Source organism: Pseudogymnoascus verrucosus, assembly GCF_001662655.1.
Source record: "Pseudogymnoascus verrucosus strain UAMH 10579 unplaced genomic scaffold scaffold_8, whole genome shotgun sequence".
Taxonomy (NCBI): Eukaryota; Fungi; Ascomycota; class Leotiomycetes; order Thelebolales; family Thelebolaceae; genus Pseudogymnoascus; species Pseudogymnoascus verrucosus.
The window spans coordinates 626,693-653,673 of NW_017263659.1; the positions used below are offsets into that span (position 1 = coordinate 626,693).

The 26,981-nt window shown below is 46.5% G+C and overlaps 12 protein-coding genes across 12 annotated transcripts; 7 read left to right on the forward strand and 5 right to left on the reverse strand.

Moving 5' to 3' along the window:
• The first annotated feature begins 42 nt into the window (after positions 1–42).
• On the forward strand, positions 43–2,558 carry VE01_02739 (uncharacterized protein). The gene is made up of 5 exons (XM_018272244.2): positions 43–868; positions 919–1,288; positions 1,342–1,987; positions 2,039–2,163; positions 2,215–2,558. The coding sequence occupies exons 1-5, from the start codon at positions 396–398 to the stop codon at positions 2,380–2,382; spliced, it is 1,782 nt and encodes a 593-aa protein (XP_018133096.2). The 5' UTR covers positions 43–395; the 3' UTR covers positions 2,383–2,558.
• A 743-nt stretch (positions 2,559–3,301) lies between these two features.
• VE01_02740 (uncharacterized protein) lies at positions 3,302–3,718 on the forward strand (the record flags this gene model as incomplete). The annotated part of the gene is made up of 1 exon (XM_018272245.1): positions 3,302–3,718. The coding sequence occupies one exon, from the start codon at positions 3,302–3,304 to the stop codon at positions 3,716–3,718; it is 417 nt and encodes a 138-aa protein (XP_018132963.1).
• A 1,608-nt stretch (positions 3,719–5,326) lies between these two features.
• VE01_02741 (uncharacterized protein) lies at positions 5,327–7,088 on the forward strand (the record flags this gene model as incomplete). Its single annotated transcript, XM_018272246.1, has 6 exons — positions 5,327–5,495; positions 5,557–5,759; positions 5,818–5,944; positions 5,997–6,314; positions 6,372–6,760; positions 6,825–7,088. 6 exons carry the CDS (start codon positions 5,327–5,329, stop codon positions 7,086–7,088), a joined length of 1,470 nt encoding a protein of 489 aa, XP_018132964.1.
• A 976-nt stretch (positions 7,089–8,064) lies between these two features.
• On the reverse strand, positions 8,065–9,776 carry VE01_02742 (uncharacterized protein). Its single transcript, XM_018272247.2, has 3 exons — positions 9,389–9,776; positions 8,706–9,333; positions 8,065–8,614 (listed from the first exon to the last, which is right to left on the reverse strand). The coding sequence occupies exons 1-3, from the start codon at positions 9,448–9,450 to the stop codon at positions 8,105–8,107; spliced, it is 1,200 nt and encodes a 399-aa protein (XP_018132965.1). The 5' UTR covers positions 9,451–9,776; the 3' UTR covers positions 8,065–8,104.
• A 319-nt stretch (positions 9,777–10,095) lies between these two features.
• Positions 10,096–11,348, forward strand: VE01_02743 (uncharacterized protein). The gene is made up of 3 exons (XM_018272248.2): positions 10,096–10,336; positions 10,405–10,822; positions 10,908–11,348. Exons 1-3 carry the CDS (start codon positions 10,163–10,165, stop codon positions 11,243–11,245), a joined length of 930 nt encoding a protein of 309 aa, XP_018132966.1. The 5' UTR covers positions 10,096–10,162; the 3' UTR covers positions 11,246–11,348.
• An 829-nt stretch (positions 11,349–12,177) lies between these two features.
• On the forward strand, positions 12,178–13,289 carry VE01_02744 (uncharacterized protein; the record flags this gene model as incomplete). The annotated part of the gene is made up of 3 exons (XM_018272249.2): positions 12,178–12,790; positions 12,865–13,027; positions 13,087–13,289. The coding sequence occupies 3 exons, from the start codon at positions 12,178–12,180 to the stop codon at positions 13,274–13,276; spliced, it is 966 nt and encodes a 321-aa protein (XP_018132959.1). The 3' UTR covers positions 13,277–13,289.
• A 687-nt stretch (positions 13,290–13,976) lies between these two features.
• Positions 13,977–16,842, forward strand: VE01_02745 (uncharacterized protein). Its single transcript, XM_018272250.2, has 5 exons — positions 13,977–14,362; positions 14,480–14,930; positions 14,979–15,367; positions 15,419–15,676; positions 15,727–16,842. The coding sequence occupies exons 1-5, from the start codon at positions 14,109–14,111 to the stop codon at positions 16,166–16,168; spliced, it is 1,794 nt and encodes a 597-aa protein (XP_018132960.2). The 5' UTR covers positions 13,977–14,108; the 3' UTR covers positions 16,169–16,842.
• VE01_02746 (uncharacterized protein) lies at positions 16,216–18,048 on the reverse strand. Its single transcript, XM_018272251.2, has 4 exons — positions 17,782–18,048; positions 17,597–17,722; positions 17,190–17,531; positions 16,216–17,126 (listed from the first exon to the last, which is right to left on the reverse strand). The coding sequence occupies exons 1-4, from the start codon at positions 17,866–17,868 to the stop codon at positions 16,260–16,262; spliced, it is 1,422 nt and encodes a 473-aa protein (XP_018132961.1). The 5' UTR covers positions 17,869–18,048; the 3' UTR covers positions 16,216–16,259.
• A 1,105-nt stretch (positions 18,049–19,153) lies between these two features.
• Positions 19,154–21,066, forward strand: VE01_02747 (uncharacterized protein; the record flags this gene model as incomplete). Its single annotated transcript, XM_018272252.1, has 6 exons — positions 19,154–19,355; positions 19,434–19,677; positions 19,736–19,952; positions 20,000–20,099; positions 20,151–20,302; positions 20,353–21,066. 6 exons carry the CDS (start codon positions 19,154–19,156, stop codon positions 21,064–21,066), a joined length of 1,629 nt encoding a protein of 542 aa, XP_018132962.1.
• A 334-nt stretch (positions 21,067–21,400) lies between these two features.
• Positions 21,401–22,590, reverse strand: VE01_02748 (uncharacterized protein). Its single transcript, XM_018272253.2, has 2 exons — positions 22,326–22,590; positions 21,401–22,274 (listed from the first exon to the last, which is right to left on the reverse strand). Exons 1-2 carry the CDS (start codon positions 22,473–22,475, stop codon positions 21,489–21,491), a joined length of 936 nt encoding a protein of 311 aa, XP_018132967.1. The 5' UTR covers positions 22,476–22,590; the 3' UTR covers positions 21,401–21,488.
• Positions 22,591–23,054: 464 nt separating this feature from the next.
• On the reverse strand, positions 23,055–23,593 carry VE01_02749 (uncharacterized protein). The gene is made up of 2 exons (XM_018272254.2): positions 23,389–23,593; positions 23,055–23,323 (listed from the first exon to the last, which is right to left on the reverse strand). The coding sequence occupies exons 1-2, from the start codon at positions 23,532–23,534 to the stop codon at positions 23,131–23,133; spliced, it is 339 nt and encodes a 112-aa protein (XP_018132968.1). The 5' UTR covers positions 23,535–23,593; the 3' UTR covers positions 23,055–23,130.
• A 492-nt stretch (positions 23,594–24,085) lies between these two features.
• Positions 24,086–26,976, reverse strand: VE01_02750 (uncharacterized protein). The gene is made up of 2 exons (XM_018272255.2): positions 25,200–26,976; positions 24,086–25,147 (listed from the first exon to the last, which is right to left on the reverse strand). The coding sequence occupies exons 1-2, from the start codon at positions 26,110–26,112 to the stop codon at positions 24,102–24,104; spliced, it is 1,959 nt and encodes a 652-aa protein (XP_018133089.1). The 5' UTR covers positions 26,113–26,976; the 3' UTR covers positions 24,086–24,101.
• Between the last annotated feature and the right edge of the window lie 5 nt (positions 26,977–26,981).

Consider the following 26,981-nt stretch of genomic DNA (forward strand, 5'->3'; position numbering starts at 1 on the left):
GTTAGCCTCACGGGGTGGCTATTTGTCTTGTAAGCCCGTGATTGGAGACTTGACACCGAGTCCTGCACGACGTCGTCAGGCAACGACGCGGCCTCAGCCATGTTTACATTGGCAGAATTCCCCGACTTTAATATTTGCGCGACATCGCCGGGCATATCTTTTCCCTTCCGAGATACATTATGCGAGTACGCTGAGCTCTTTCGGACGAAGAACGCGAAGTACGGTCGTATTAAAGCTAGTCCCACTCCGGAACCTTTGCGCGAACCTCATCTCACCTCGAGAGTAACTGGTAGCTAACGAGAGCGAAAATATAAATATTTTGGGAGTCCCAAGATAAATATGTAGGCTGTCCATCTCTATTTGCCTATCATTGTCATTGAACAAGATTATTTACTATGGCAACTAAAAGACTCGCGATGTTGGCATTCTTTCTCCAATTGCTTGCCTTATCATCTTCTCACCCCAATCCAAAAGTGTGCAAAGCGCAGCCTGGGACAAAAGCATGGCCATCGGAAGCAAAATGGGAGAGCTTTGATAAATCTCTTTCGGGCCAGCTTATTAAAACCGTCCCGCCCGGTGCAGTCTGCCACCCGTCGCAGCCTTCGTACGACGCCATAGCTTGCCCGGCCGTGCAAGAGGGATGGAAACTCGCGAAGTGGCACACTGAAAATCCCGTTTCGGTCATATTGGATAGCGCTGTAAATGACACTTGTCTTCCGGATCCGAAGTATCCATGTAGCGCAGAGGGATATCCGATTTACGTGGTTAATGCTACGACGGCGGAACATGTGAAGAAGGGGGTCAATTTTGCAAGGCAAAATAATGTCAGATTGGTTATTAAGGGAACGGGCCATGATTATATGGGGAGGTGAGTTGTATGATAATTGTTGGAAATAGATACACGGCTTACTCCAGAAGGTCTGCTGCACCTAACTCTCTCTCAATCTGGACCCACAACATCAAAGGTCTGGAGTTTTTCGAGATCAACAAATTCACACCGAAGCACTGCAAAGTTCCTATTGATAAGCATGTTATTACTGTAGGAGCGGGGACGCAGATGCTGGAAATTGACGAGCAAGCTTCTCTCCGAAACCTCACTGTCGTAGGCGGTGGCTCTGGGTCAGTTGGAATAGGGGGCTACCTCACAGGGGGTGGCCATAGTGCTATCAGTCTCACATTTGGACTTGCTGCCGATCAAGTTGTGGAGATGGAAGTTGTGACTGCAAGCGGAAAGATAGTAACCGCGAATGCATGTCAAAACGAGGATCTGTTCTGGGCTATGCGCGGAGTAAGTTCCTCCATTCCGCTCGACGATGAAGAATCTCTACTAAATAATCACAGGGTGGTGGCTCAACCTTCGGAGTCATCATATCAGCAACAATCAAAGCCTACCCCTCCTTCAAGTTTGCCACCGTCTCGGTCATGTTCGGCGCCCCAGTCTCCTCCAGCGATGCCTACTATGACGCTCTTACCACTATCTTCGAGGAATCACCAGACCTCGGTGACCTTGGTATCTCAGCCTACTACTTTGGCGCTGCCAACGTGAGTGCTGCCGATTACGGCATTCCAGTTCCAGGAATGATCAACGGTTTTATCGGCGGCTTTATGCTCCCGCTAATAGACGCTTCCAACACAAGCGACAGCCTTCTGACGGCCGTCAACGCCACATTAGCCAAGGCCATCAAGGGTGCAGAAGACCAATTCCTGACTTCGGTGACGGAGACTACATTCGATGACTTCTGGTCCTGGTATAAAGATAATAACGGGCCATTGAACGCGGGTTTCGATGCCATCCTTGGCTCGCGGTTGTTGGATCGAAAGTCATTGACGGGAAACCGAGCTACGCTTAAGGAAGCGCTGATTGTGGCTCCTGGAAACGGAACCTTGCTTGGCCATCTGGTTAGCGGGAAGGCGGTGCATAACGCGAAGATCCCGGGGGGAAGCAATGCCGTGAACCCAGCTTGGAGGTCTGCATATGTGCATACTGGTTCGTATTAACCCGCATGAAAAAGCTCGCCGTAACTGACAATATCTATAGTTGTGTCATCGTCGTGGGATCCCTTGGATGCTGCGGGGAGGGAGAAGCAGTTGAATTTGAACACCAATGTATACACGGAGGCCTTGAGAAAAATTGCCCCTGACACTGGGGCGTACATTAACGAGGTAGGTGCGCTCTGCTGGTCACGGTGTTTGGTTACGAGCTAATTATTGTAGGCTGATTTGTATGAACCAAACCCCCAGAAGGCGTTCTGGGGCGCCAATTATCCACGACTCTGGTTCATCAAGAAGATGCGTGATCCCCTAGATGTGTTTTGGTGCTCGCCTTGCGTGGGGAATGAGGGATGGGAAGTGATTGATGATGCTCTTTGTAGAAAGTGGTAACTTGGAGCGGAGGATAAGGGGTTGGAGAATAGTTTGGATGTGTGAACTGATAGAGTGATTATTTAATCAGCATTTAAATCGGATTCTTGTCATGTCGATGGAATGTAGTAGAACCACTATATATTGTTATTTCGAGGTATTGTATTGTATACCGAAAGATTGGATGATAAATGAGGCGTTGATATCCTTGCGCTGACGCCTGGGTCATCTAGGGTAAGAAGAGCACGGAAGAACAATCAACGGGGTCTACGCCGCCCGAATAGCGACAGTGGATGGCGGTGGCATACAAGATTATTATGTAGGCTTTGGTGATTACTCCTGGCTCTAATATGGATAGCTTAGTCGCTTTGCAGCCCGCTCCGTTTCGTTGCTCAAATACTTTAACATAGGCTACATCATCTCTGTCACTCGGGCAGAAGACGTGCCCAAATTCAACGCGGAATCTGATACCTCTGACATCAAAGATGTATTTTTTCAAAAGCAGGTTGATATTAACGATGACCCGACCGAAGACATCCTCATTCATTTGACAGATACTTGTGACTGGATCAAAACTAGCTTGGCCTCTGCACCAACCGACATTGAGGACAGCCCGAAGCAAACTGGGGTCCTAGTGCATTGTACGCAAGGGATATCTCGTTCCGGATCAGTTGTTATTGCATACTGTAAGATAATTTCTTTACATTGTTAAATTTTGTTCCAAATTAAATGTCTTTCCCTCTTGCAGTTACCCCTATTATTTCACAAATTTGACAATCGGTGTAGTAATGCGTGAGTTCTCGCTCAATCCGGGTCATCCTCCCCGCTCAACAAATAGACGCCATTCACTGAATATAACCAGAGCCGTCGAAATTATCAACATAGAGTTTGTATTCTACATAAGATAACCTATAATTCTTCTCGGTTTTTACTGGCAAACATGTCGACATACGCGTTTTCCATAATAACGTGTGACCGCGGAGAACAGTGGGATTCGCCAACGAAGATGAAGCCGTATCACTGGGTTTTTTGGATCCAGAGTAGCACCACTCCAAATGTTGGTCATACGTTTCAGCTTCGTGGGATGCCTGGGACATTCTATCACTCTGCCGAAGAGGCCGTGGACCTCTCAAAGTTGGACGGTGCGAACGGACGACTTGAAGTGGGATCTATTCCGCTGCAGAAATATGAACTCTACAAGCAACTCTTGCAAGAGGTAACGATAGACAATGTTGAGTCTTCAGGTTGGAATTGCCAGAATTGGAGCCTCGCAGCCTTGGATAACCGAGAACAAGACCTAGTTGCTGACGATTACTCCAATAATGTGATCCGGCACTGGCTCAGCGAGGATCAGTAGTCTAATAGTATATGTATGACGAGCCAGCAAAAGGCGAGTGAAGGGACAAAGGAAGGCACAGGTTAAGGAAGAGAGAAGCAATGAAGGAAGGCACAGGTTAAGGAAGAGAGAAGCAACGAAGGAAGGTATGAACGAAGAGATGCGGGAAGGTACGAAAGAGGTACAAAAGAAAGGGTTGAAGGAGCATAATATTACACTCAGAGCTTCATTCATGTTGCCTCACCTTTATGCTAGACCATGAACAAAAAAGAAATGATACCAAGGAGCATTTCCTGGGCACTGGACGTTTGTAGAGCATCTGATAAATAATCGACTGTAAAGCGCTTTGTGGTTACTAGTTGTCCGGTGGCAGCATGGTTGTTTTAACTGGGAAAAGAGGGAATCGTAGTCACAACAGGCATCTGGAATGATAAATCTATGTTACTGGCCCGGAACAACTCCTGAACCTGTTAAGCTGACCCTGGCATGTGTATTCGGCAAACAAGTACGATCCTGATCTACTACACGGATAGCCTCTTCCACACCGATCAATTGAGCCGACCGTGTTGTAGTTGGCCATTAGGTAGATTGTATACATCAATGACTGGATCTCTAATATAATTCTTTGCGATGGCGACCCCGAGTTGAATTATTTGACTCCAGTAACTTAGATCCGAAGTACTTAATCACATCGGGATTGTGATGATCCATAAAGTGAGGGTAATTGAAGGAGGGTCGAAGGCAGTTGAGCCCTATCGAAGCAAGTAGTGACGCATCTTCCTCGCTGAATAAGTGGTGCCTTGGGGAACGGCGATAAGGGCTACTCGGTGCTCATGCTTATGACCAGAAAATCCACTGACGAAATTCTCTATGTTAAGCATGCCCTCTAGGGCTACAATTTGATGATGGTCTTCTCACCCGCAGGTTTGATGATGTCTATCTCAGATAGACGAAGTAGCACGCACTATAGGTGTGGAGTACAGCTTAAAAGCGATACTCCGCGAACAAACCCGACCGTCGTTCTCCACAACATAGCTTCCTTTACCTGGTCCGGGGTCAGCATTTGATAGGCACTTGGTAATTTAAGTAAGGAGTTACAGATCTCCGAAATCGAGGAGATTTGACTGGAATATGCCGAAGAGGAAAGGGGGAGGCATCGCGGAATGTCGTTCTTAATATTTCTATCCGTCCACAGAGGAACAATAAACGCCCCTAGCGGCTTTCTCCAGATGCGGGGAAGCCTGACACTCCGCAATCCCCAGGAAAAGAGGACCCATAAAAGCATGTTAGTTGTACAGGATTTGTGGGAGGACAATTTGCCTAAATTTTATTAAGTGGGTCGGGAAGACCGGCCGGACACCGCTTGACTGCGAGGCCGAGTCGAGACACGAAGATCTAGAATTTCCGATGGAATTATACCCTGCAACCTTGAATCTTCAGTATCAATTCTTCTAATCCGAATAGATGCCACCCAGGTAGTTCATAGCTAGAGAGTATTGTAAATGACATATATATACTCTTCCCCCCTCGATAGAATTGATGGTACCATTTTAATTTATCAAGGTCTTCACAATTCAACCTAGCTTCTATCTTCTCTTGACATCTACTATCATAGATTATCCACGAAACATGGGGAGGGCCTTAGTTATCTCTTGCGCCGCCTTCTCGGCGATTGGTGGTTTCCTCTTCGGTTACGATTCTGGGATCGCCTCGTCAACCATCGCACAGCCTCAGTTCATAAAATATTTCGAGCACCCCAGCGATGCTGTGGCTGGTGGGATTGTTTCAGCATTCCAAGGTATGTGCTTACTTTATTGCCCTAGATTTTTTGAGACCGAGCACTGATTTACACTTTTAAGGTGGTGCAATCATTGGCTGTCTGACAGTGACATACCTTGGGGACGTTCTTGGTAGGAAGCGAATGATCTTCCTAGGATCGTTGATAGCTATTTTCGGATGTGCCCTGCAAGGCGGTGCAGTCACCATTGCGATGCTTATTGCTGGACGCTTTTTCGCCGGAATTGCAGTAGGACAACTAAGCAGCACCGTGCCTATCTACTGTGTAAGCAGCGACATTCTTATTCCGAATTACTTCAGTATATCTGCTAACTGTTCCTTAGGCTGAAATTGCTCCTCCAAATATCCGCGGTTTGCTCGCAGGATTGCTACAGTGGATGTTATCGTGGGGTTTCTTCGCTGCACAGTGGATTGGATATGGGTCTACATTCTCCACGTCTTCATTCCAATGTACTGAAAACCCTTGTAAGGTTCACTTTGGCATAGGCTGACCCATGAATAGGGCGTTTCCCACTGTCTTTCCAAGTTGTGCCCGCACTAATCCTGGCTATCGGTATCCTGTTTTTGCCAGAGTCCCCTCGCTGGCTCATGGAGAAAGACAAGCCGGACGAAGCCCTGACGACTCTACGTCAACTCCACTACAATGGCCACAACGATGATTTCATCGACTTAGAATTCACTGAAATGCAAACCTCAATTCGTGCAGCCGGTGTCAACAATAAATTATCCTGGACAGAAATCGTGAAAAATCCCTCCTGGAGACGTCGCCTTGTGCTGGGATGTAGCATCCAAGCGTTTGGCCAGCTATCGGGAATCAATGGTATGTCACTTATGAGGACCAAACTTTGTCTCGAATGTAGTAGCTAACAGGCACAAGTCATCAATTATTATGGCCCTCGCATCTACGAATCACTTGGAATTAGCACATCTGGTGCTCTCATGATTACTGGCATTAACGGAACAACTGGTATTGTGGAAAACACTATAATCCTCCTACTTATAGACAAGATTGGGAGGATTTGGCCCATCACAATCGGGGCTTTCGGCATGGCCGGCTGCATGCTTACTAACGCTATATTGAATAAGAAGTTTCCGGCTAATGCCACGAATCCTAACAGTAACGCCTTACGTGCCCAAGTGGGGATGAACTTCGTTTTTCAACTGGCTTTCCAATCCCTCGGATGCATCTCGTGGATATACCCTGCCGAGATCTTCCCTACCGAGATCCGAGCTCTCGGGACCTCGCTGGCTGCTCTTACCAACTGGGTAGGTCTCCCTTTTAAGGCCAACTCAAACAATCGTCTCTAGAACCAAGCTAACATCATGATAGTCTTTAAGCCTAATATTTGCTCAATGCAGCCCCATAGCCTTGAGTTCCATTGGTTTTAATTATTTCTACTTTTTCTTCGCCTTCAATCTCATTTCTGGTATCTGTTATCTTGCATTCTACCCCGAGACTAAGGGCCGAACTCTAGAGCAAATGGACGCTCTCTTTGAAGATGAAAAAGCTATTCCATCTCTGGAATACGGCGATAAAGCGGCTGAGATAACAACTAAGAATAGTCAACCCACGGCCCATGTTGAGAAGATATAATTAAACAATAGCACGCTATGAGATGGCAGATCATAATGGTGTATGAAGATTGAGAATGGGGATAAGCTAAGCGTGGCCTATTAGTTTGATAATCTTAGGCATGATTTCCATTCTATCTATAATCACTCCTTCCATTGTGCAGTCTGCTATCTGCCCCTTAAACTTTATTAATGGGGGGAATGATCATGTCTATATTAGAAAATAACCATCGCCAGAGATGTCTCACGTGCCTATAATTTTGTCACGGCAGTTAGGCTTCTATTCCTATTAAAGCATGCAAACCTAAGAAGCAAGCATTGTTTGATGTCTTTAAACGTCTACATACTGTTAGAACTGTAATTTTTACTTCTGTCATCGACTGTCTTATTCTGCTTCTTAGTAGACTGGCATTAATATGAGTAGTTAAATGGGCTGATGATTGTACTATTTACTATCCTTTGGGTCTTTTTACGGTCTTTGTATAACTTTAAATTATTGTGAAGATGGCGCAATAAGTCAAAGGGTCTACGGGTAACCAGCAACTGCTAGATATAGGAAGCTAACATATTTAAGGTCAGTTCTACCCTTAATACTTCTTATATACTATCGCGTTTGCTTCTCCCTTCAGCCTCTGTACTAGCGCATCTTTCTAGGTGGAGCACTACTCTACTTTCTATGATCTAGGATCTATTCACCGATCACCTATTTATGATTCTCGTGGCGCTGGACATCCTAGGATTTTATCCGTCACTTCTCGTGCATACAGGAGCAACTAACTTGGGACATGTTGTAGTAGGTCCTCTGATGTTAACGGAGCTGCTTGTGGCATACAATGATGTGGTGTGCACCATATAATGCATATGTGAAAGGTAATATCGGAAGATTCGTGAGGCATAATCTCTCGAGGATTACAAATCACTTAGTTTAATTACACTGTCTTTGGATCATAGTAAATGGCTATAAATACTTAGGTGGCGTATGTTAAACAAATAGTAGTGGCAGATGTAGATCTGAGCTGAATCACTCAGCAGCTCAGGTCACAGCGGGTATTCTGTGGTCTCGACGTTCTCCGGGTATATCAAACCACATTGTCTTGTAACGTCATCCATGACTTCCATGATAATTATGGTTTCTTCTAAGTCCAGATACTTGCCTTCCTTTCTTCCTTCAAGCAGAGCCATCCCAGCTTCATCCGCTTCCCAGAACATTCCTTGTCCTTCACCTTCAGCATTGACACCATCTCCAAATCCATTGTACCAACCGCTTCCCTTTCCTGGGCCTGGCTGTGACCAGCTCTTTTCTTCGATACTTCCATCTAAGAGGACGAGCTTTGACTTGTTTGGGTTGTGAGCGCATGGGAAGAGTTGAATTTCGCCAAGGCGTCCCTGGATGCGAACGGCTGGTGGAGGATTGGGGTCAGCGGGCGGTGAGGTTTCTAGGCGGATAGAGGTTGTGGCGATGGCGTGAGTATCCCCACCAGCGGACTCGTGTCGTGGGAACACCAGAACCATGGTTGTCATTTCATCAGCGGTGAACGTTGGCGGGTACTGTGAGGGATATTAATGTATGCCAAGGAACTGAAAGCCTGTCCCTCACATCATAAAGGGAGGCAAGCCTAACCAGGAAGACGGAACATACCTTGGTCATTGCAGCAAGCACTCGAGGTGGCCTGCGACTCTCAACCGGCTGCGTATGGTAAAGCGCCACAAAGGGCCAGGTCAGGCTATAGATTCCCAGATCTAGGAGGGCGCCACCTGCAAGATTCGCATTTACCATCCTGTGATTTGCATCCTCAAAGGATGACTCCGGATTGGTTGCTACGCTACAATCTGTGATTACTCTTACTACAGAGCCAATTTGTCCTGATGTTATTGTCTCACGCACGTATGCAGACAATGGAAAGTATCTTGTCCAGAGTGCTTCCATGAGGAAGCACCCCCTTTCTCTGGCCTTCTCTGCCAACTTCCTCGCCTGCCGAGCATTGACCGTGAAAGGTTTCTCGCATAGGACATTTTTGCCAGCTTCAAGGCACAGCATTGCATTCTGATAATGGTGCGAGTGAGGCGTGGCAATATATATGATGTCAACCTCTGGATCATTCACGAGCTTTTCATACGAGTCATAAGCACGAGCGGAGGTTGGGGCACTGGTGTAGCTGAGGAAGGATTCAGCCCTCGACAGGGAGGACGAAGATGCTGCTGCGACAACAGTGTGTCTGATGGCAGTGACTCCGCGGGTGATGGGGTCGACGAGCAGATCTTTGGTACTAGAGACATGTTAGAATATAATACTCCTGTAGCATTTTACGGTGGGATTTGAACAATGTTGTTGCAATGCTACCAGTGGCAAGGATCCCCCAGCGAATTACTTTTGGAGGAGACATGATGGTCTTTGAAAGGTACTCAAATCGTTAATGGCCGTTCGTAAACAAGAGGAATAGAGATTGACGATGATCGTACGCAAAGGATTTCGACGGTCATATATATCTGTCGATGGCGAGATGGCGACAGCAGTCATTCACTGAGAAGTCGTCGTGGTTATCGCCGACATTCCGCTGCAACTTGAAACTGTCCTGAGTCTAGTTAGAGCTGTGCTTGAATTATCCTCTGAAGTCAGCTGATCAGGACATCTTCCCCCCTATCTCTTCGCCGACACTCCGCGGGGATGTCAAGCTGCAGAGTATTCAGGATAGAAAATGATGTAAATGTGCGGATGTTGTATACTAAGGAAACTCCGGAAACGGGATGTCGCTGTCCGACGAAGTGCGGGCCAGTCATGTCTTGAAGCTAATGCACGGATCCTTACCGAATGAATCGCAGTCGATATAGACCCCGATATTACTCAACATGTCATGCTCTGCGTCGAAACCAGATTACATACCATAGTCCGACTTTCACCGAGGATGACCTAATTATACCTAGATTGATATAGAACTGTATAGACTTGAGTACACCATAGAGTATATTGAAATATATATTAGTAGTTATAGTCTTCTCTTCCAACCCACAACTAATTCTGTGCTTTCGACCTGCAACTTAATTTACCATTTAAATCTCACTCAGTGCCGAATTTGCTAAAGCAAAATCGTATCTATAATGTCAAAGCTATTGACTGTATTTGGGGCCACTGGAAACCAGGGCGGTTCTGTTATCAGGGCAGTATTGAACGATCCTGTGCTGTCAAAGGAATTCAAGATACGTGGCATCACTCGTGATGTGTCCAAGCCAGCAGCCCAAGCTTTGGAAAGCCGAGGAGTTGAAGTGATGGCGGTAAGTGTCCCGCTACTACTGCGTGCTCCATTCTGTGCGTTATAAGGCAAACGACTGATACAATGAAGGCCGATATGAACTCCAGAAGCTCTCTGGCCGAAGCACTCAGGGGATCGCACAGCGTCTTCCTCGTGACGACGCCTGACTTCATGTCCGGAGATAGTCAGGAGCTGACCCACGGCAAAGACGTCGCCGATGTCGCGCACGAGGCCGGAATCAAACATCTCATATTTTCCTCTTTGCTCCATGTCACAGATGTTACCAACGGCCGCCTCAAGCACGTCCTACATTTTGACATGAAGGCAGATGTAGAGCGTTACATCCGCTCAAAGGGCCTGCCTGGCACCTTTATTCTGCCCGGCTACTTCATGAGCAACTTCACTGCACTGCAGATGCTAAAGAAGGGTGACGGCGGGGTCTATACACTAGTGTTCCCCGTTACTAGCGAGGCAAAATTCCCTCTCATTGACACAGAGGCAGATATTGGTAAGTACAGACTGCTCGAAAAATCAACGCCTTTGTCCGTCACTATCTAGTCATTAGTAAACTACTAACCTCTTAATTCTATCAGGAAAATATGTAGTGGCGGCGATCAAGAACCGTACGGATGTTTTAGGAAAGCAGATCCTTGCAGCAGCTGATTACTACACCCCAACTCGCATTATCTCTGAGTTCGAAGAGGTAACTGGGAAGAAGGGACGATTTATGCCGGTTGACTCAGAGACCTATAAAAGTTTCCTTCCCGAGTCGATGGCAGAGGAAATGCTAGAGAATCACTTGTTCATAGAGGATCCAGGCTATTTTGCTGGCCAGGACTTGAAAGGAAGCTTGGATTTGCTAGATAAAGTGGGATTAAAGCCAAATTCGTGGAGGGATTTCTTAACAAAGAACAAGAGCTTGTTCGAGTAGGAAGTCTAGTTGTGTCAGATCTCTAAACAATGCCTGAGAATAGCCAAGATATACGTTACTTTATTATCTCATCTTAGAAAACGAACTTATAGATGAAGCAATGTATTACTGTATTAATTTCTCCTACTAGAGATCAGAAGGTTCTAGACAGCCATCGGCAATGGAAAGCACAAACTCTGCAAAATTGCATTTTGATGCCCTACTAAACCACGAGCATTGCCACATAATTACATTTCTTTCCCTAATCCGCTAGTTAATATTAAGTTGAGCTTTGCAAATAATAACGAATCTGTTACACATCTTCTAATTTCCGTGTAATCCATCTATCTAAGCAATGATAGTTAAACCCCTCTCTGTAGCGTCTAGTGAAATTCTACAAAACATTACAAATCCACGCCGATATCATCGGACTCACGTCGTTTCTCGGACAAAAACATATCCCGGAGTGCGACAGTATTGCTCTATAATCAATTTCTACTCTACAACATTCCATCCATCTTCAGAAAAAGGTCCCATTCTAGACTTCCTAATCATTACGGCCCGAATTTCGCGCGTATCGTTGGTTTCATACTGCTAGTGAGGTTGCAAAAGATGGACATACCGGTTGAGAGCAAGATCCGTTTGGTAACATATCCATTACCTCTACAAGCCGCCTCTGTCGGACTTCTCGCAGTTGATGGAAGCTATTACCGAACAGCGCCTACCACTTTTTCCTAATCTAGAGTATTTTCGTCCCTAAAAGTTTAGTAATATCGAGGTGTTGTAGAGCAGGCCGCGAAAGTCCGAGATCTTAGCACGCCTGGCTTGGCACGGTTTTCGCATATCTCTCAAACACGGTATAAGTTAAAGCTGTTACCAGGCCGCAAAAGCCTTACAAGTTCGTATAAAACCATTCTATTGGCCTTAAAGCACTCTCATTACATTATCCAACCATGGCAGCCATAACTATAGGAATCGCAGGCATCACTGGCAAATTTGCCCGTCGCCTAGTAGCGCACCTCCAAGGCCACGACGTGGTTATTAGAGGCTACTGCCGCGATGCTAGCAAGTTCTCAGCCTCCCCTATTTCATTACCGCAAATCCAAATAACCCAAGGCGATGCATTTGATTCTGCCGCGGTACAGTCATTCGTAAAAGGTTGCGATGTTATCGTTTGCTGTTATCTAGGCGATGACAAGCTCATGGTCGATGGGCAGAAAATGCTGATCGACTCGTGCGAGGAGGCGAATGTTCCCCGATACATTGCTAGCGACTGGGCGCTCGACTACACAAAGCTAGAGCTAGGCCAGCTTTTTCCGAAGGATCCGGTGAAGCATGTCAAAGCCTATTTGGACACGAAGAAGAACGTCAAGGGAGTCCACATCCTCATCGGAGGATTTATGGAACCCATTTTCAGCCCGTTTTTCAATATTTGGGATCCAGTAACAACAACGTTCCGGTATTGGGGTGAAGGTGATGAGGTGTGGGAGGGAACGACATATGACAACGCTGCTGAATATACAGCTGCTGTCGCTCTTGATGCCAATGCTACCGGGATCCAGCGTTGTAAGTTGGTTCCATTGAAACGATAACTATAAGCAGCTTCTATACTATACGTTCGGGTGCTGATTTTTACGCAGTTCTTGGTGATCGGGCAACCATCCAGCAGATTGCAGAATCCTTCGAAAATGTCTACGGCGTAAAGCCCCGCCTTGAAAGACTCGGCTCATTACACGAACTATACAAGAAGATGCATGAGCTCCGTGCTAAGTATCCCACTGATATCTTCAAGTACATGTCAATGTGTGTTATTATATCTATATTGTCACTCTTTTCACGATCAATAAACTAACATGATGAAGGTTCTTCATGTACTACTGGATCAACGGGCAGACATTTGTGGGCCCAGAATTGGACAATTCCAAATATCCTGACATCAAGCCAGTGAGTTGGGAGGACTTCATGAAAACACGCACAGTGGACCAGCTGCCGGGTGCATTCAATGCCCTCGCTGGGGACTTTAAAGTAGGAGACAAGAGGCAAGCTAGCTAGTTAGAGAACGAGGATGCACAGAAATGGGCTTAGATCGTTTTCAATTCAAACCGAACCCATTTTCCTTCTCGCTACGTCCGTTCCATCATGAGGCGTGTCTAAGAAGACTATACCGTGTGTAGATCAGAAGACCTTCTCGGGGGTTTATTCACCTTTTCTGCAGCATAACAGTGTCTCTTCGCCCAGGCCCTTGCGACTGTGGATGATGAAACTGACCGGCCTTTCTCTGCAATCAGTTCGTAGATGTGACACTGGAAATGCCAGGCTCTGTCCATAATTTCTAAGAGTATTGCCTTTATCCTCAACTGTATGAATGAACTGTATGAATGGTGGTTTGGTAGTGGTAGAAGCGGGTTGTAGAATTCATAAACTTGGCCCAGCTCTTTTATCTTTGTGACAAGAAGGCCGGTTTAACTCGTCGGCTGGCGGGCGTTGATCTGGCTCTACGTGTAGCATCTTTGTGGATTTGCGATTAAGGTGATTGGACATCTCGTTGAAATTATCCGGTGGCCATAGGCCCCGTTCACCGTAGTCGCGGGGTCGGCGGTCAAAATCAACGGGAAAGGTCAGGAACTCCAGATTAGGAGGTCGCGGTGGGGGGGACTAGTCATGACTAGGGTATGGTCGAGCGACATTCCGCGACAACAGTCAACGCCATTTATCCAACCCTTTCAATTTACCGTCTTATTTAAAGACGAGACTCCGCGACCCCCCCCCCCCCACCAACAACTTTCTCCGCATATTCATCCTATACCCCAGGTTTTGCTTCAAACAAAAGGACGGGTCCTGTTGTTCAAGAATCCTAGTGGGTCATTCGGGAATTGTTGGTGGGATGGCCAGCCCTTTCACTGGATCCCCTGTCGATGTCGACCCATCGCATCAGCACATATCACCGCCAGAAACCGGCAACAGAATACAGAAACGCCCAGCTCCCCGTGGAACTGCCGCGTATCCTCGGAAGCGTGCGAATAAAGCTTGCCAGGTTTGTCGAGCTCGACGAACGAAATGCGACAACAAGAGACCCTCTTGCACGTTTTGTGAGAAGGCTGGCACCGAATGTGTATGGGCGCCGCATGATCTATCATCGTAAGTCTCTCGTGCTAGAGTTTGCCATCCTTAATTATGAAGCACAGGCTTTCTCCCTTGTCACCGGACCCGAATTTGGAAGACGCGTTTTATCCCACTAATTTTAACTTTCCCCAGATTTGACCCTGCTAGCCTGGCCATTCTCGAGCGATTTGATCATTTGGAATCATTAATCCTCTCAAATGGCAGTCAATCTCAACCACAGGCATTGGCAACTACTCCCACCTCCGAGCTGGATCAGCAACATCCTCTCACTGATCAGCCACTAGGGTGTGTGGCCCTTGATTCAATAAACATACGGATCGAGGCTATTCTGGAATGGAAACCACTGCAAAACATTATTAGGAATTTGACCTTCCCTCACTTAGAATCTCCAACAGAATCAATCTACCATGGCGCAGTCTCGGGGCTGGAAGATCTTGATATAGTCACGTGCAATCGATTATTAGATAGTTTTTGGAAAAGAGTTCATTCTAAAAACCCTATCCTCGTCCAGGAAGATGTCAAAAGGTACATGAGCCAGGCAGTCCTCAATGGCATCGCCTGGAATGCAAAATCATGTCTTGTGGTAGAGTCATCTATTTCTTCTTCGCAGTGTTAAGCTGACTATAGTTAGCTCCTAATTTGTGCACTTGGCACTCTTTCTACAGACTTCAAATCTCAAGACACTAATCACGATGGTCATTCTGCTCAAGACGATCCGGCCAAGGGGAAAGCCCAGGCACAGCACTATTTCTCTGCGGCCCAAAAGCGCATATCAGTATGCTTAGGCAAACGTGGAATACTCGAAGCACAATGCCTCTTTTATTGTGGTGTATATCTAACGACGACGATGCAACCTGAAGCAGCATGGTCGATGTTTCTTCAAGCAAAAACTAGTTGTCAAAGCTTCAATTGGTCGACTCAGGTCTTACCGAGAGAGGAAGATTTTGGATCTGCCTTGAAACGAAATGACACATGGGTAGCGGAAGAATGTACTTATTGGACTTGTTGGAAATCAGAAATGTAAGTTTTCCTAGAGTTTGACGTTGCGTTGTAGGTTCTAATCGATCAAAGCGAAATGCATCTAGAGTTGAGCCCTCCAGGATTTCGTATCCTAGATTTGTGGTACCCTGACAAGTTCCCAGATCCACCCAGGCATACAATCACAGACTCTGACCGATCATGGTTTTTCTACTTGGCTGAAATTGCATTACGAAGACTTGCAAATCGAATTCTTGCCTTCATTGCTTTAGACCACAATATGGACAATCCGCAAGATATAGCACGTGCACACGAAAATGCTGCCGAGTTTGAACAAGAAGCTAATGACTGGTTGGTGTACCCTTCCTTGGGTCTCTCATAGCTTTACTAAATAATCATAGGGTGCAGTCCTTGCCATCTCCTCACGGGCTAGATAGATCTAGTGACGATGTCTTGAACTTCATCTTAGAAGGGCACCTTGGCAATTGCTACGAATTCATCTACTGGCCATTCATTAAACACACGATCAATAGCCCATTTCGTAATTTGTCGACTGATGAATACGTGAGAAAGGGGCTTCAAGTCGCCATGGACCGACTAAATCTAAATAGGCCCGGGTTCAAGCATCGGCATCATGGAACATACTACCTGATTCGATCCTGCACGAGAAGTGCATTTGTGTTATTAGCTGCCCACTTCAAGGGCAACTTGGAGGATTTAATGCCAATAGGTTGGTTTGAAACCATCTGGAGTGTGGTGGACTTACTAGAGTTCTGGCAAGATGAGCTCCCTGACGCTAGACGATGGAGAGATTCAATGACCCATCTGATGCAACAGGCCTAACATCCAAAATACTAAAAACGAGTCATCAAAAGCTCGAGCAAATACATGAATTATATTGATAAGTTACAGCCGGCTAATCTCTACCCCATCATTAGTGCTTTATCGCATCCTTCTCCAGAATAACATTCAGCTCCCCTCTCTGCACACAATTCTCAAACTTAAAACTCGCCGCCAACTCCCTCAACTCGTCTTCAGTCTTCCCCCTAAAATATTCTGCCATCTCAAAACACAAGTACTCCGAAAGCAAACACTCCCTCAACACACGGTCAATATGCCTCCCCATATCCCAAAGTGGGGAGGGGTATTTCTTATTCCAGTGTTCTTTTGGAACCACATCTTCAAAGTGCTGTTTCACAGGTGCATAGATATGCGCCACTTCCTTGTCATCTCGCCCCCAGAAGTCAACGCCGAGACGGGCTTTCTTTTCCATAAATGGGCCGAGAAGTTTGAACCATGCACTTTCGGGGGAGACATGCAACATTCCCTGGTACCCAATATCCTTGTACAACCAAATCGACCAGCTCACACCGCTCTCGGCATAAATAGCCAACTGCTCCTCCAATAGCGCATATCTCTTCTCATTGACTTCCTCGTGACCTTTCTGGGATTTGAACTCATACACTGGTCCAAATTCGCCGTTCCATATCGGCACTTTCTGTTTCCTCATAAACTCGACTTTTCTCTCAAAGGACTTCCTCAGTTTGGTCTTATGCTCGACAGTGCCGGCGTACTGTTCTTGCGAGGGGAACCCCATGGAGGAGTAGTCGTGCATCGAATACACGCAGTTGGGGAGGATGGCTGTGAATTGCCTGAAGTCCATAGAATATGTATTACCGTCGAGGAAAAGAATGTGATCCGGGTCGACTGAGCGGATTGCTGCTTCGATTCTCTCGTAGAACTTGATTAGTCTTTTGTGTTCTGGGTCTGCAGGTTCGTTAAGGGGGTTGTATCCTGCCACCTAAAATTGATATATTGTTAGCACATCATCAATTTTCACCTTGAAACATATGGTGAGATATACATAAGGATTCCCCTTGTACCTCTTTGCAATCTCTACCCACAAATTGATCGCACGATCCTGAAACTCCCTAAAGCGCCAGAACAGGGCTTCGCTTATGCCAGAATCCGAATGCCAGTCCTGGTTTTGCCCGCCTGGAACTGCGTGCAAGTCTAAGACAACATAAAGACCCTCGGCAGTGCAGTGCTCGACGACGCGGTCTAGGAGTTGGAATCCCTTCTCAAGATAAACGCCGGGATTAAAATCGTCTTCGAAATGGGCATAGTTAAAAGGGATGCGGACGCAGTTTAGGCCGAGGGAGGCGAAGTAGTGAGCATCTGCACGGGTGAAGAAGTAGTCGAGGAACTATTTTGAGGTTTTATTAGTTTATGATGCTTTCTGGGTGTAATATGGAAAGAAGTGTTGCTTACGGAATCAAAAAAGACATCGTACTTCTCTTTTCCCAAAACTTTGAGGAGAGCTGCTCTGTGTTGACGCTCGTGGCCACTGAAGCCACTAATAAAGTTCTCCATGTTCATGTGGCCTCCAAGAGCAGCCTAGAGGTGGGATTAGCTTTCTCGAACCGTTTTTTATATATACTTAGGAATAGACTCACCCCTTTCAATATCACAGTGTGTCCGGAGCCGTCAACTATGCTCGTGCCGGATACACGGAGGATAGAATTGATCTTACCATTTAGCATCTTGAAAAATTATAAATTTTCCAATTATTTATATTTTTTTTTTGAGGGTTTGCCGGATGATTTGGAAAAATTGTTTAATTGAAGATTGTAAATTAATTAAAGGGGGAGAACTAGGAGTGTTATCTTTATACTTGGGAACTTAGGACGAGATGAACCTAAAGAAAGCAAGTATCATAATGATGCCCATAAATCTAAACGCTAGCAGGGTAGTAGCAAAAGGGTAAGATGGGGTTAAAACTAGGCACATTGATTCTTAAAAGCGATACTCCGCGGTAGGTAAGCATGAGATTCAGATGTTTTGCGAACACCATGCGGTCCTAGAACCAGTCAGGACTCTGGGAGCCAGGGGGCTTCCGGGAACGAGTGTTCCAGGAAGCATGGGAATTCCAGAAGCGGGACTTCTGGGAGTGTTGGGAGTTCTGGGAGCCGGGGTGTTTCCAGGAATCACGTGGGGCCCACAGGGCTTCCAGCATGGATAGATTTGTGGTGTAAATCCAATGATGCGGAGAGGGTCACGTGACAAGCAACAAGATAGCTGGACAGTTTGGGATATCCTCACATATCCAACTATCCTATCTATCCCTTTGGCACGACGCCACTATATAAGTAGATAGTTATTTCTCTAGCCCCTTTAAGCTAACATGCTTAATAGGCGAGCTAAGTTAATAAGGACCAGACACGAAACTTTTTAATTGTATTGTGTAAGGGGGCTTTCCTGTTAGACTGACAACGCCATACAAGATATTTACGATGAAGTTGCCTATCTCTTGGCCTATAATAATGTATAGCAATTTAATGGAACTCGTGGTCCTGGCGATTTCTAAGAAGTGGTTGGGTTGATGTGTCATTCGTTTTCAGTCTGGTGGGTCTCTGTGGCAAATGTGTCCACAATCGTATATCAACGCGATTAGATAACCAGGTGGAGAACACGAGAGTGACTTAGAAATCACAAGAAATCACAAGGCTCCCAAGGTTGCGTGTGTTGCCACGGAAAATGCCGCTCCATTGGTCACCGTCTATTATTATCCACAACCACAATGGAGATTAGACCTTCGTAGGCGTGCAATCGCTCGCCTGTTTAACCGCAATTTACAATTATCCCCTTATTCGATCACTATATTAATTTTTGTTTTCCTATCAAATCACCTAGTTCTCGCCCATTACATGGACTCTACAGCTGCCCCGTAACCTATATCCTGTTTCTCAAACTCTCTTGAAGCTAGCGCGTCTCCGCCCATGACGACATCTTGTTAGGTAGCTCCGTAATTCCAGCCTACACATAGCCATGAGCAATAGCCAGACCAGTGACCCACAACCTGTTCCGCGGCTGTCCTGCATCCAGTGTCGTGGTAAGAAGTTGAAATGTGACCGTGTGAGGCCACGCTGCGCGCGTTGTACGAGACTTCAAGAAGAGTGCCTCTATCCGAAATCCAGGCAAAAGCTAGTTGGGAAACGAATACAGGTCAAAGAGCTCGAGGCTAGGCTAGGTTAGTTGCTTCTGTCTCGCCATCTTACTCTAGAAATAGAGTTATGCCGCTGTAGTGAGGGTGGCTAATTAGATGAAGGCCAGCTTGAGGACTCAGTAAAGAACGCTAAAGCGGACCTACAGCCGCCATCCCCGAGCGACGATAACTCTATCCCATGGGACTGGGACCACGCTGCGTCGAGCATCAGCGGTGCTGAATCATTGCTCGTAGATACTAGTGGTGCACAGCCGGCCTCTGTGCAACCGGAGGTCTTTGCTTCGGATGAACTAATTAGGCTGGGTCTCTTTGAGCACTTCCCCCCTCTTCAAGTCATGGAAGACCTGTACTTACTCAACTATTTCCGCCTTTTGAAAAATCATTTCACTAACTAAGCTTCACAGGATAGATATCTACTTCGATAAACTGCATTATGGAGCCCCCATGTTGCATCGGTCTCGTTACACAACGTCAGTGCTTCTGCCATCCCCTATGCGACCGCCAATGTGTCTTCAGTATATCGTAATGGCCTTGGCTGCAGCCTCCACAGAGACGTTCAGACATCTCGCAACACCATTCTACCAGCGTGCTAGAGCCTATGCCGAATCAGATGAGATGATGGTAAGTTTTGCTGATCGCATGAAATTCCATACTAAAGACATTTGCAGGATCAAGGGGAGCGATTTACAACAGTGGCCCATGCACAATGCTGGACCCTAATGGCCAACTTCGAAGCTCAACTCACCTTATTTTCCCGAGCATCGACAAGTCTTTGTCGAAGCATTAGGATTGCCTAGATGCTGAATTTGCATCGAATAGATAAAGGTTGCGAGGCTCCGCTGTTAACTCTTCCGCCACCAAAAGACTGGTCTGAGTTGGAAGAGCGGCGCCGAACGTGGTGGGTGATATTTTGTTCGGATCGTTTCGTCTGTGGAACCACTGGATGGCCCACTCTGATCAACGAGCGAGATGTAAGTTCTACAAGCACTCTTACCATGTCTCTAGATGCTGATAAGCTTAGATTCATACCCTGCTTCCAGCCTCGGATGAGGCATTCGATGGCGGTGTTGAGGAACAGACGAGCTCACTTATGGCCGCAATACGGCAAGAAAATAGGGGCTATTCCTCATTTGCCGGAAGGGTTCTAGTTGCGCATATGTTTCATCGAGCAATAGAACATACTTCCCAAAGCTATCCAGATGACAACCCGCAGGACATAAAAAACGGCCCATACTGGAGACGGCAGAGAGGCATTGACAATGACCTAGCAACCATGCTTATGTTTTTACCTGGCAATCTCCGTCTTCCTAGAAGTATCCGTTGTCAGAATGCCGTGTTCGTCAACGTTTATATCCACACCACTATTATTTGTATCCACAGGGCAGCTGTGTCGAAGATAAATCAGTTAACGTTGCCTGAATACTTAATGAACCAAAGCCAAGGCCGGTTACTACTAGCAGCTGAGGAGATCCTTAATATCTTCCGCATGGTCAATGATCTTGACGCTACGCTCAAGAACCCGCTAATGGCATTCTCGATGTATATGGCCGCCTTAGTCTTCCTAGAAGACTTTGTGATGGACCACAGCGACCAAAGTGAAGATAATCTTAATTTTCTCCAGAACATTATGATTGCTTTTGGCCGAACCAACGCTATAACTAGGTCATTAGCAATTCAGCTTGCCATGGACATGAGACAGAGTGGCTTTGACGCTTCAGCGATGGACAAGGTATAAATGAAGCCCTACTATCTGCTACTCATTATATTCTAATAGTCTAGCAGGTTAAGGGGCTATATACAGACACCGAATTAATCCCGCTGCTAACGAAGAGAGACTCTACATCCTCAAATGTTATGTTCTGCCTACAAGCAAGCTATGTCCCGCAACAGACTATGCCTATATTATCGACCTCTGAACAGTTTCTTCTAGATGGAGATATAACTGCAGGGTTGCCATGACACTCCGCAGCTACACAGCCGACAGTGCCATCATTGACCCCTATGAACTTGCATTTTCCGTTCGCTCTAACGATATCACAAACGATTCATAACTAGCTGAGGAAACTTGATGTGGCATGTATTTTAATCCTTTGATTCTCGTGGTGGATCTATTCAAATCTGATAAGTGGATTGGCAGAAAAGCGCATCCTTCGATCCTCACTGTGTCCCTGCATCAAGCCAGTTTTCAGTGATTGCTTTGAGACCTTCCTGCAACCACGGAGTCTCAAGCGGGGTCTCGCCATCAAAGCCGTGCTCTGCACCCTGCTCAAGGTGCAATTTAACCTTTTCCTGCCCAAGCTTATTCTTGGCCGCCTCGACCCATTCAATACTTCCATCGACTGGCACCGCTGAGTCTTCGGTCCCATGAAAGATGAATGTATAAGGTATATCACTGGCTTTCTCAAGCAGCGTGAATGCGTCATGTCTTTCATCAGCTCCATAATACCTCGGGAACAGCTCCTGCTGTGCAATAGCTATGGCAATGTTTATCCGCTTTGGTGGAGTCGCCTCTGTGATAATCTTTCCAGGCTGTATGGAGTCCAAATGATCCTGGAGGACCGTCGTAGGAAGGATGGGTGCGCCAAAAATAGGCTTGGTGCGCTTAGGCGACAAAGTTAAAAATGGATAAGTGGCAATGACGGCTTTGATAAATCCTGGCGGTTGCGTCAATGCAGAAACTATCGAGATGGCCCCTCCCGCGCTCTCGCCCTGAAGCAAGATCTTATCAAGATCGGCTTGGACACCCGCCCTAATGCTGTCAAGATGTGGCTGCAGACCATTTCTTATCCAGTCCCAAAAATCAGATACGTCTTCATATATCTCGGCGCCGGTTGCCTCGGGGAGAAGACGGTAGTCACCGGTTACAATTATCGCTGAGTGGAGGAGGCAGTAGTCCAGAGACCATTGCGGATACCAGTCCGGATAAAGGCTGTTGCCGGAAACCTAGAAGAGTTAAAAGCGATTTGGGATTGGGCGAGGTGGGAGTTGGCTTACGAAAAACCCACCATGGAATTTTACCACGATGGGGTGGTTCCCAGAGGGAATATTCTTCGGTGTTAGAACGTAAGACTTAATATCTTGCCCGTTAACGACTTTGTAGGTTACGACTGAGACGTCAAACTTTGAGTACTTTAGGGAATCCATTGTTAAATTCCAACTTGAAGAAAGACTTCAGTGGCGGGAATAGTATCTATTAGAACTCGAGAACTGTTATGATATACAATTGTACCAGCGTATGAAAGTGATGAGAGAAGATGAGAATGGCAAACTAACTACGGGGCTCATATGTATTAAACGGGCTGGACGATGTTTCATCTCATGTGGCGGTTGCCTAGAAGCTGTAGGATCAGAGGATATCAATGCAAGAACACGTAATCTTACATGCATTACAGCCTAATTCCACATGCCTTACAGGTCGCTAACAAATAATTCCTGGATACTATAAGATGACAGAGAGGACGACAGGGAAGATGATAGGGTATGATGACAAGGATGAGATAGAGAAGGGCAGAAAAGACGTAGGAGTGTGTAAACACTATACTAAAGGTGGGCTAGGCGCTGACGTGATATCCATCTCTCTTGTCTTGAAGTCGCAAAAGATAAATCCCAAATTCGAAGCCCGCTGGGACTCGCAACATTGGAGGGTTTAGAAACCAGAAACGAAATGCTACGATTGGTGATACAGAAGTGAGGAATGAGATGAGAAACGGCAGTTCTTTGGAGATGGGATTTCTATTCTCGAATCTAATAATCCATACAATATTGTACAATACCCAGCCACGGGAACTCAATGATCTATCTACCACATTAACGCGCCAAAATTGATTGCTCCCCACACAGCCTCATAGCAGGCGACGTTCTTCCATGCCCCACCATGATACCAAAATAGAGCGGCGGCAAGGAATCGGCCAGGTACTCCCATCACGACATAGGTTCGGTTGCTCTGATATGCGGCAACAAGGTATGTTAAGCCGAGACTTATCGTCGATGTACTATAGTTTCTAATTAGTTTCCTGCTGCCGCATAACGGGCAGTGTGTGTTTGTCAATTGACTAACCTCATGGCATGAATCACAGAGATTGGAGTGCCAGCCATCGGGGACGGAGGGGCGGCGATTTCTGAAGGGAAGAGGAGCATGTAGGCGCCATTGGCAAGCAGCAGGCTTCCTTGAATTCCAAGGAGGTATGTGTATAGCTTTGACATTGTGTCAGGTAGAGGATAGCGGTCAGAATAAGACTAAATGGACTTTGTGTCTTGTTGAGGCTTGTTTTTGAATCCTTATTCGCACAGACGGTAAGTTACCAGAAAATTAGTGCTTAGGCCACAGGCGAATACGGGCCGCTATTTTGATCAGGGCCCAGCCAATGGCCTTGATTACGGAGATACATGAAATGGAGTGCTTGGCGACCAGGCCACCAATGGCCACTACATCGACTTTGGTCAGGAATCGCATATGTAGAACCCTCAGTTATGGCCACGAAGACTCAAGGTTGACTGCCGCCGGATGTAGTTCTTCGAGCGGGGTACGGTTTACATCCCTAGTTCACATGGTACCGTTGCACGTGATCTAGCACACCAATCCATCGTAGAAATAGGCAGGTACTTTTCACTCTGTTCCTAAATTGGATACGATAATTAATAAAAGCATTGCTCTGTCAATATATTACATGTAATATCACAGCCTGTGGTCCACAGGACAATCGAGTCGAACCAATCGTAATATGTTATATTATTTTCATAATTAAATTCCCACAGAGATATTTACCTCTCCTACAGACTAACAGTAAATATATCGTCGATATGTACTTTGCTTCCACCAGCTGTGAAGATAACGAGCCCAGCATTATCAGCTACGGGAACAGCAGTAAGAGCAGTTCCACCCAAGGTGGCAGATTGGCCGCTGGAAGTTAACAAAACCTCCAGAATTTGCCATTCTCCAGTTCGGTAAGTCTCTGGATTCCCCAGGACAACATCGATGGCCTTTGAAGTACTCCCAACGCGAACACTAACTGGTTTAGATGTGCTCACAGCATCAATCCAGATCCGCGCGTTGAATCTAAATGGCAGAGAGGCGCCTATGGGCCGCGAGAAAACCGTGGAAGGTGCCAATTGAACCGAGTTTCCGAGGTCACCAGCAGGGTCAGGCACAATAGTTGCACTCCCCGATGACGACTTCCAAGCGGAAATATCGGAATCGTCAAATTTGCTGATCCAAATAGGTATGTTCGTGCCTGTGCCAGAATAGAACCCGAGGTTCTTGTGGCCAGTTGTTGGGTTGTTGAAGAAATCCACGGATGCATCGCCAACAATATCAACAGCCACGTCTAACGTAGGATATCCATTTAAGAGGTAGTATGCCTTAGGGTCTCGGAGACCAGGTGCTGCAAGGCCGGGCGCCTCAGTGACGGAACCGGTCGCGTTGAAATATGTGTCGATTGGTCCATAAAATGAGTTCTTCACCACCGAAAAGTATTCATCTTGTAGTTTCCAGGTAGCTCTTCCAGACCCCTCCTTCCGAATAATATTATCGGCGAATAAGACATCTAGAGAAGCAGATGTATCTTCCGTGACAATGACGGGAGAAATCCCAGAACCAATTTGGATAGTATTTTTGTAAATTTTGCCCCCCGTGAGAGCTCCGTCACAAATCTGGAAGATTCTTGTCTTATCATTTACCGACAGGTTATATCGGATGGTAAAATTGGTAGTTGGCTTGTCATATGGGCAAAGAAGGAAGAATCCACCTTCATTATCATGCGAAACGTTGTACTCGAACACCGTCCCTGAGGTGGAGTGGTCGACGTCGTATGACATTCCTTAATTTAATCGTTAACAGACATCTATCGTAGCAAGAAAAAGGGGTGTTACCATCAGATGTCGTCGTCCCGCCCGAGACAGTATTGTACTGAAACAAGCTGTTAATACTATTCGCAGTCCAAACTCCAGCATTGGGAGACTTGGATCTCTTGTTGAACCCCACAACGAGATTATCTTTAACAATGGCTCCCTCGTGTCCTTTAACAACAATGCCGTCACCTCCGACATCATAGAGCCTGTTACGCTGTACAAGTAAGCCACTTGAAGCATACCAAGGCGCAGTGCACAAAGTAAACCAGAAGGCGGCCAACTCAGGCCTCTGACACCAGTTTGACCACGTGTAGATCCCTTGACGGTCCACAGAGCGGATCTCATTATCCTGGATGTTAATGCCAGTAAAATATGTCGGGGTAGTTGATCCGCCAGCCTCGACGACAATAGCCCCTGAAGCATTTGCGTACTTTCCGACGGGGGCGCCGCCTGTAGTCGTCGAAGGCATGTACCCTCTCACGTCATGAATGTACAGGTTCTGAACCGTCACATCCTTTACATTTCCAGAATCGTATCCGTAAATATAGACACCACGCAAGGCCGATTTGTTGTCTCCTGGATTGGTGACCTCCAAGTCCTCCACAACAACGTGCGAGGCCCCCTGAATAAGAACAGTACTCAGTCCGCCACCAACAACTACCGGTTTTGGCTGTTCAGCGTTGCCATAGGCACCAATGTTGATAGGGGCGCTTGTAGAGCCGCTGGAAGTCAAAACCAAAGGCCCTACAATCGACGACCCGCGCTTTAAGAGAATTTTGTCTCCTGGCTGAAGTTTCAAAGACGAGATAACAGCCAGGTTATTATATGGCTGGGATTCAGATCCTTCGCCCGCATTGTTTGCAGCTCCATCGAAGAAGTAGGAAGCTCCAGAGCATAAGCGGACAAGTGCCAAAAGAAGAAGAGAAGACTTCATACTGGGCAAATAACTGTCGCGAATTCCGAGGTTGTTGAGAACTATCTGAACGAGGGAATCACCTCCCTTTTGTAGACGACCAATTGCGCCTTATTAGGCGATATGAATGGCAATCGGCGACGTCGTTATCCCCGGATTTTATTTCCACTATGAGGCATCGTTTGAGCTTCAATCGCCCATGGTACGGAGAAGTTGCCGAGCGAAGCTCGTGGCACAGTAGCTTGGACCGGATATCGATCCGGCTGGCGTGAAGATCGGCGGTGGTTATGCAGGACTGGCCGTCTCTGATAACGTGAGTTGCGTCTTCAGAGCGGGTTGTAACGTGGTGTCCTTCCTTGATCTCTATACCCCGTACATAGGCATAGGCGCCTAACAAATAGGGTCTTGAAGTCAACGAACTGCACTATGCCAACCCGCCGTGATCAACTATCGAGCGGCTGCCAACAAAAGGATAGAAAACCACCCTGGTTCTCCGAGCTAACACTTCATTGCTCAGGAATGGGGCAGACAAACTAGAAATAGCGCGGTATTTAGGCGAAGATGGTGTGCTCTGATTGTAAATTGGCTCGGAAAAGAAACACCTACAACTTTTATTAATCGTGGGAACTCTGGGGTGATTTATTGGCAGCGAATTTCCCATTCTAATGGTGCCTCGCAATGCTTTTGGATACGAGGAACACGCGGTAGTATCTCGTATAATGGTTAAAGCCGTGCATGTAGGTAGATATAGGCTTTATCCGGGGTAGGTTGTGCTGGGGATTCGCGGATAGACTAGGTCGCCAAGTAATAAGCCAAGTTTTCGGGAGTTTCCCCGACCATCCCACTGGCCAGAATTGACATGGTGCCAGGTGAGCTGACAGCTGATCAAA

Excerpts from the sequence above, each read along its gene's own strand:
- VE01_02739 (XM_018272244.2), top strand. The coding sequence starts at position 396 with ATGGCAACTAAAAGACTCGCGATGTTGGCATTCTTTCTCCAATTGCTT. Across the intron at positions 869-918 it reads GGCCATGATTATATGGGGAG|GTCTGCTGCACCTAACTCTC; the intron begins GTGAGTTGTATG and ends TTACTCCAGAAG. Across the intron at positions 1,289-1,341 it reads TGTTCTGGGCTATGCGCGGA|GGTGGTGGCTCAACCTTCGG; the intron begins GTAAGTTCCTCC and ends AAATAATCACAG.
- VE01_02742 (XM_018272247.2), bottom strand. The coding sequence starts at position 9,450 with ATGTCTCCTCCAAAAGTAATTCGCTGGGGGATCCTTGCCACTGGTAGC. Across the intron at positions 9,334-9,388 it reads GGTAGCATTGCAACAACATT|TACCAAAGATCTGCTCGTCG; the intron begins GTTCAAATCCCA and ends ACATGTCTCTAG. Across the intron at positions 8,615-8,705 it reads TGCTTGCTGCAATGACCAAG|TACCCGCCAACGTTCACCGC; the intron begins GTATGTTCCGTC and ends TATCCCTCACAG.
- VE01_02743 (XM_018272248.2), top strand. The coding sequence starts at position 10,163 with ATGTCAAAGCTATTGACTGTATTTGGGGCCACTGGAAACCAGGGCGGT. Across the intron at positions 10,337-10,404 it reads GAGGAGTTGAAGTGATGGCG|GCCGATATGAACTCCAGAAG; the intron begins GTAAGTGTCCCG and ends GATACAATGAAG. Across the intron at positions 10,823-10,907 it reads TGACACAGAGGCAGATATTG|GAAAATATGTAGTGGCGGCG; the intron begins GTAAGTACAGAC and ends TAATTCTATCAG.
- VE01_02745 (XM_018272250.2), top strand. The coding sequence starts at position 14,109 with ATGGCCAGCCCTTTCACTGGATCCCCTGTCGATGTCGACCCATCGCAT. Across the intron at positions 14,931-14,978 it reads ATGCAAAATCATGTCTTGTG|CTCCTAATTTGTGCACTTGG; the intron begins GTAGAGTCATCT and ends GACTATAGTTAG. Across the intron at positions 15,368-15,418 it reads ACTTGTTGGAAATCAGAAAT|CGAAATGCATCTAGAGTTGA; the intron begins GTAAGTTTTCCT and ends AATCGATCAAAG.
- VE01_02746 (XM_018272251.2), bottom strand. The coding sequence starts at position 17,868 with ATGCTAAATGGTAAGATCAATTCTATCCTCCGTGTATCCGGCACGAGC. Across the intron at positions 17,723-17,781 it reads ACACTGTGATATTGAAAGGG|GCTGCTCTTGGAGGCCACAT; the intron begins GTGAGTCTATTC and ends TCCCACCTCTAG. Across the intron at positions 17,127-17,189 it reads GGTACAAGGGGAATCCTTAT|GTGGCAGGATACAACCCCCT; the intron begins GTATATCTCACC and ends TATCAATTTTAG.
- VE01_02748 (XM_018272253.2), bottom strand. The coding sequence starts at position 22,475 with ATGGATTCCCTAAAGTACTCAAAGTTTGACGTCTCAGTCGTAACCTAC. Across the intron at positions 22,275-22,325 it reads AATTCCATGGTGGGTTTTTC|GTTTCCGGCAACAGCCTTTA; the intron begins GTAAGCCAACTC and ends TAACTCTTCTAG.
- VE01_02749 (XM_018272254.2), bottom strand. The coding sequence starts at position 23,534 with ATGTCAAAGCTATACACATACCTCCTTGGAATTCAAGGAAGCCTGCTG. Across the intron at positions 23,324-23,388 it reads TCTGTGATTCATGCCATGAG|TACATCGACGATAAGTCTCG; the intron begins GTTAGTCAATTG and ends TAGAAACTATAG.
- VE01_02750 (XM_018272255.2), bottom strand. The coding sequence starts at position 26,112 with ATGAAGTCTTCTCTTCTTCTTTTGGCACTTGTCCGCTTATGCTCTGGA. Across the intron at positions 25,148-25,199 it reads CGGGACGACGACATCTGATG|GAATGTCATACGACGTCGAC; the intron begins GTAACACCCCTT and ends GATTAAATTAAG.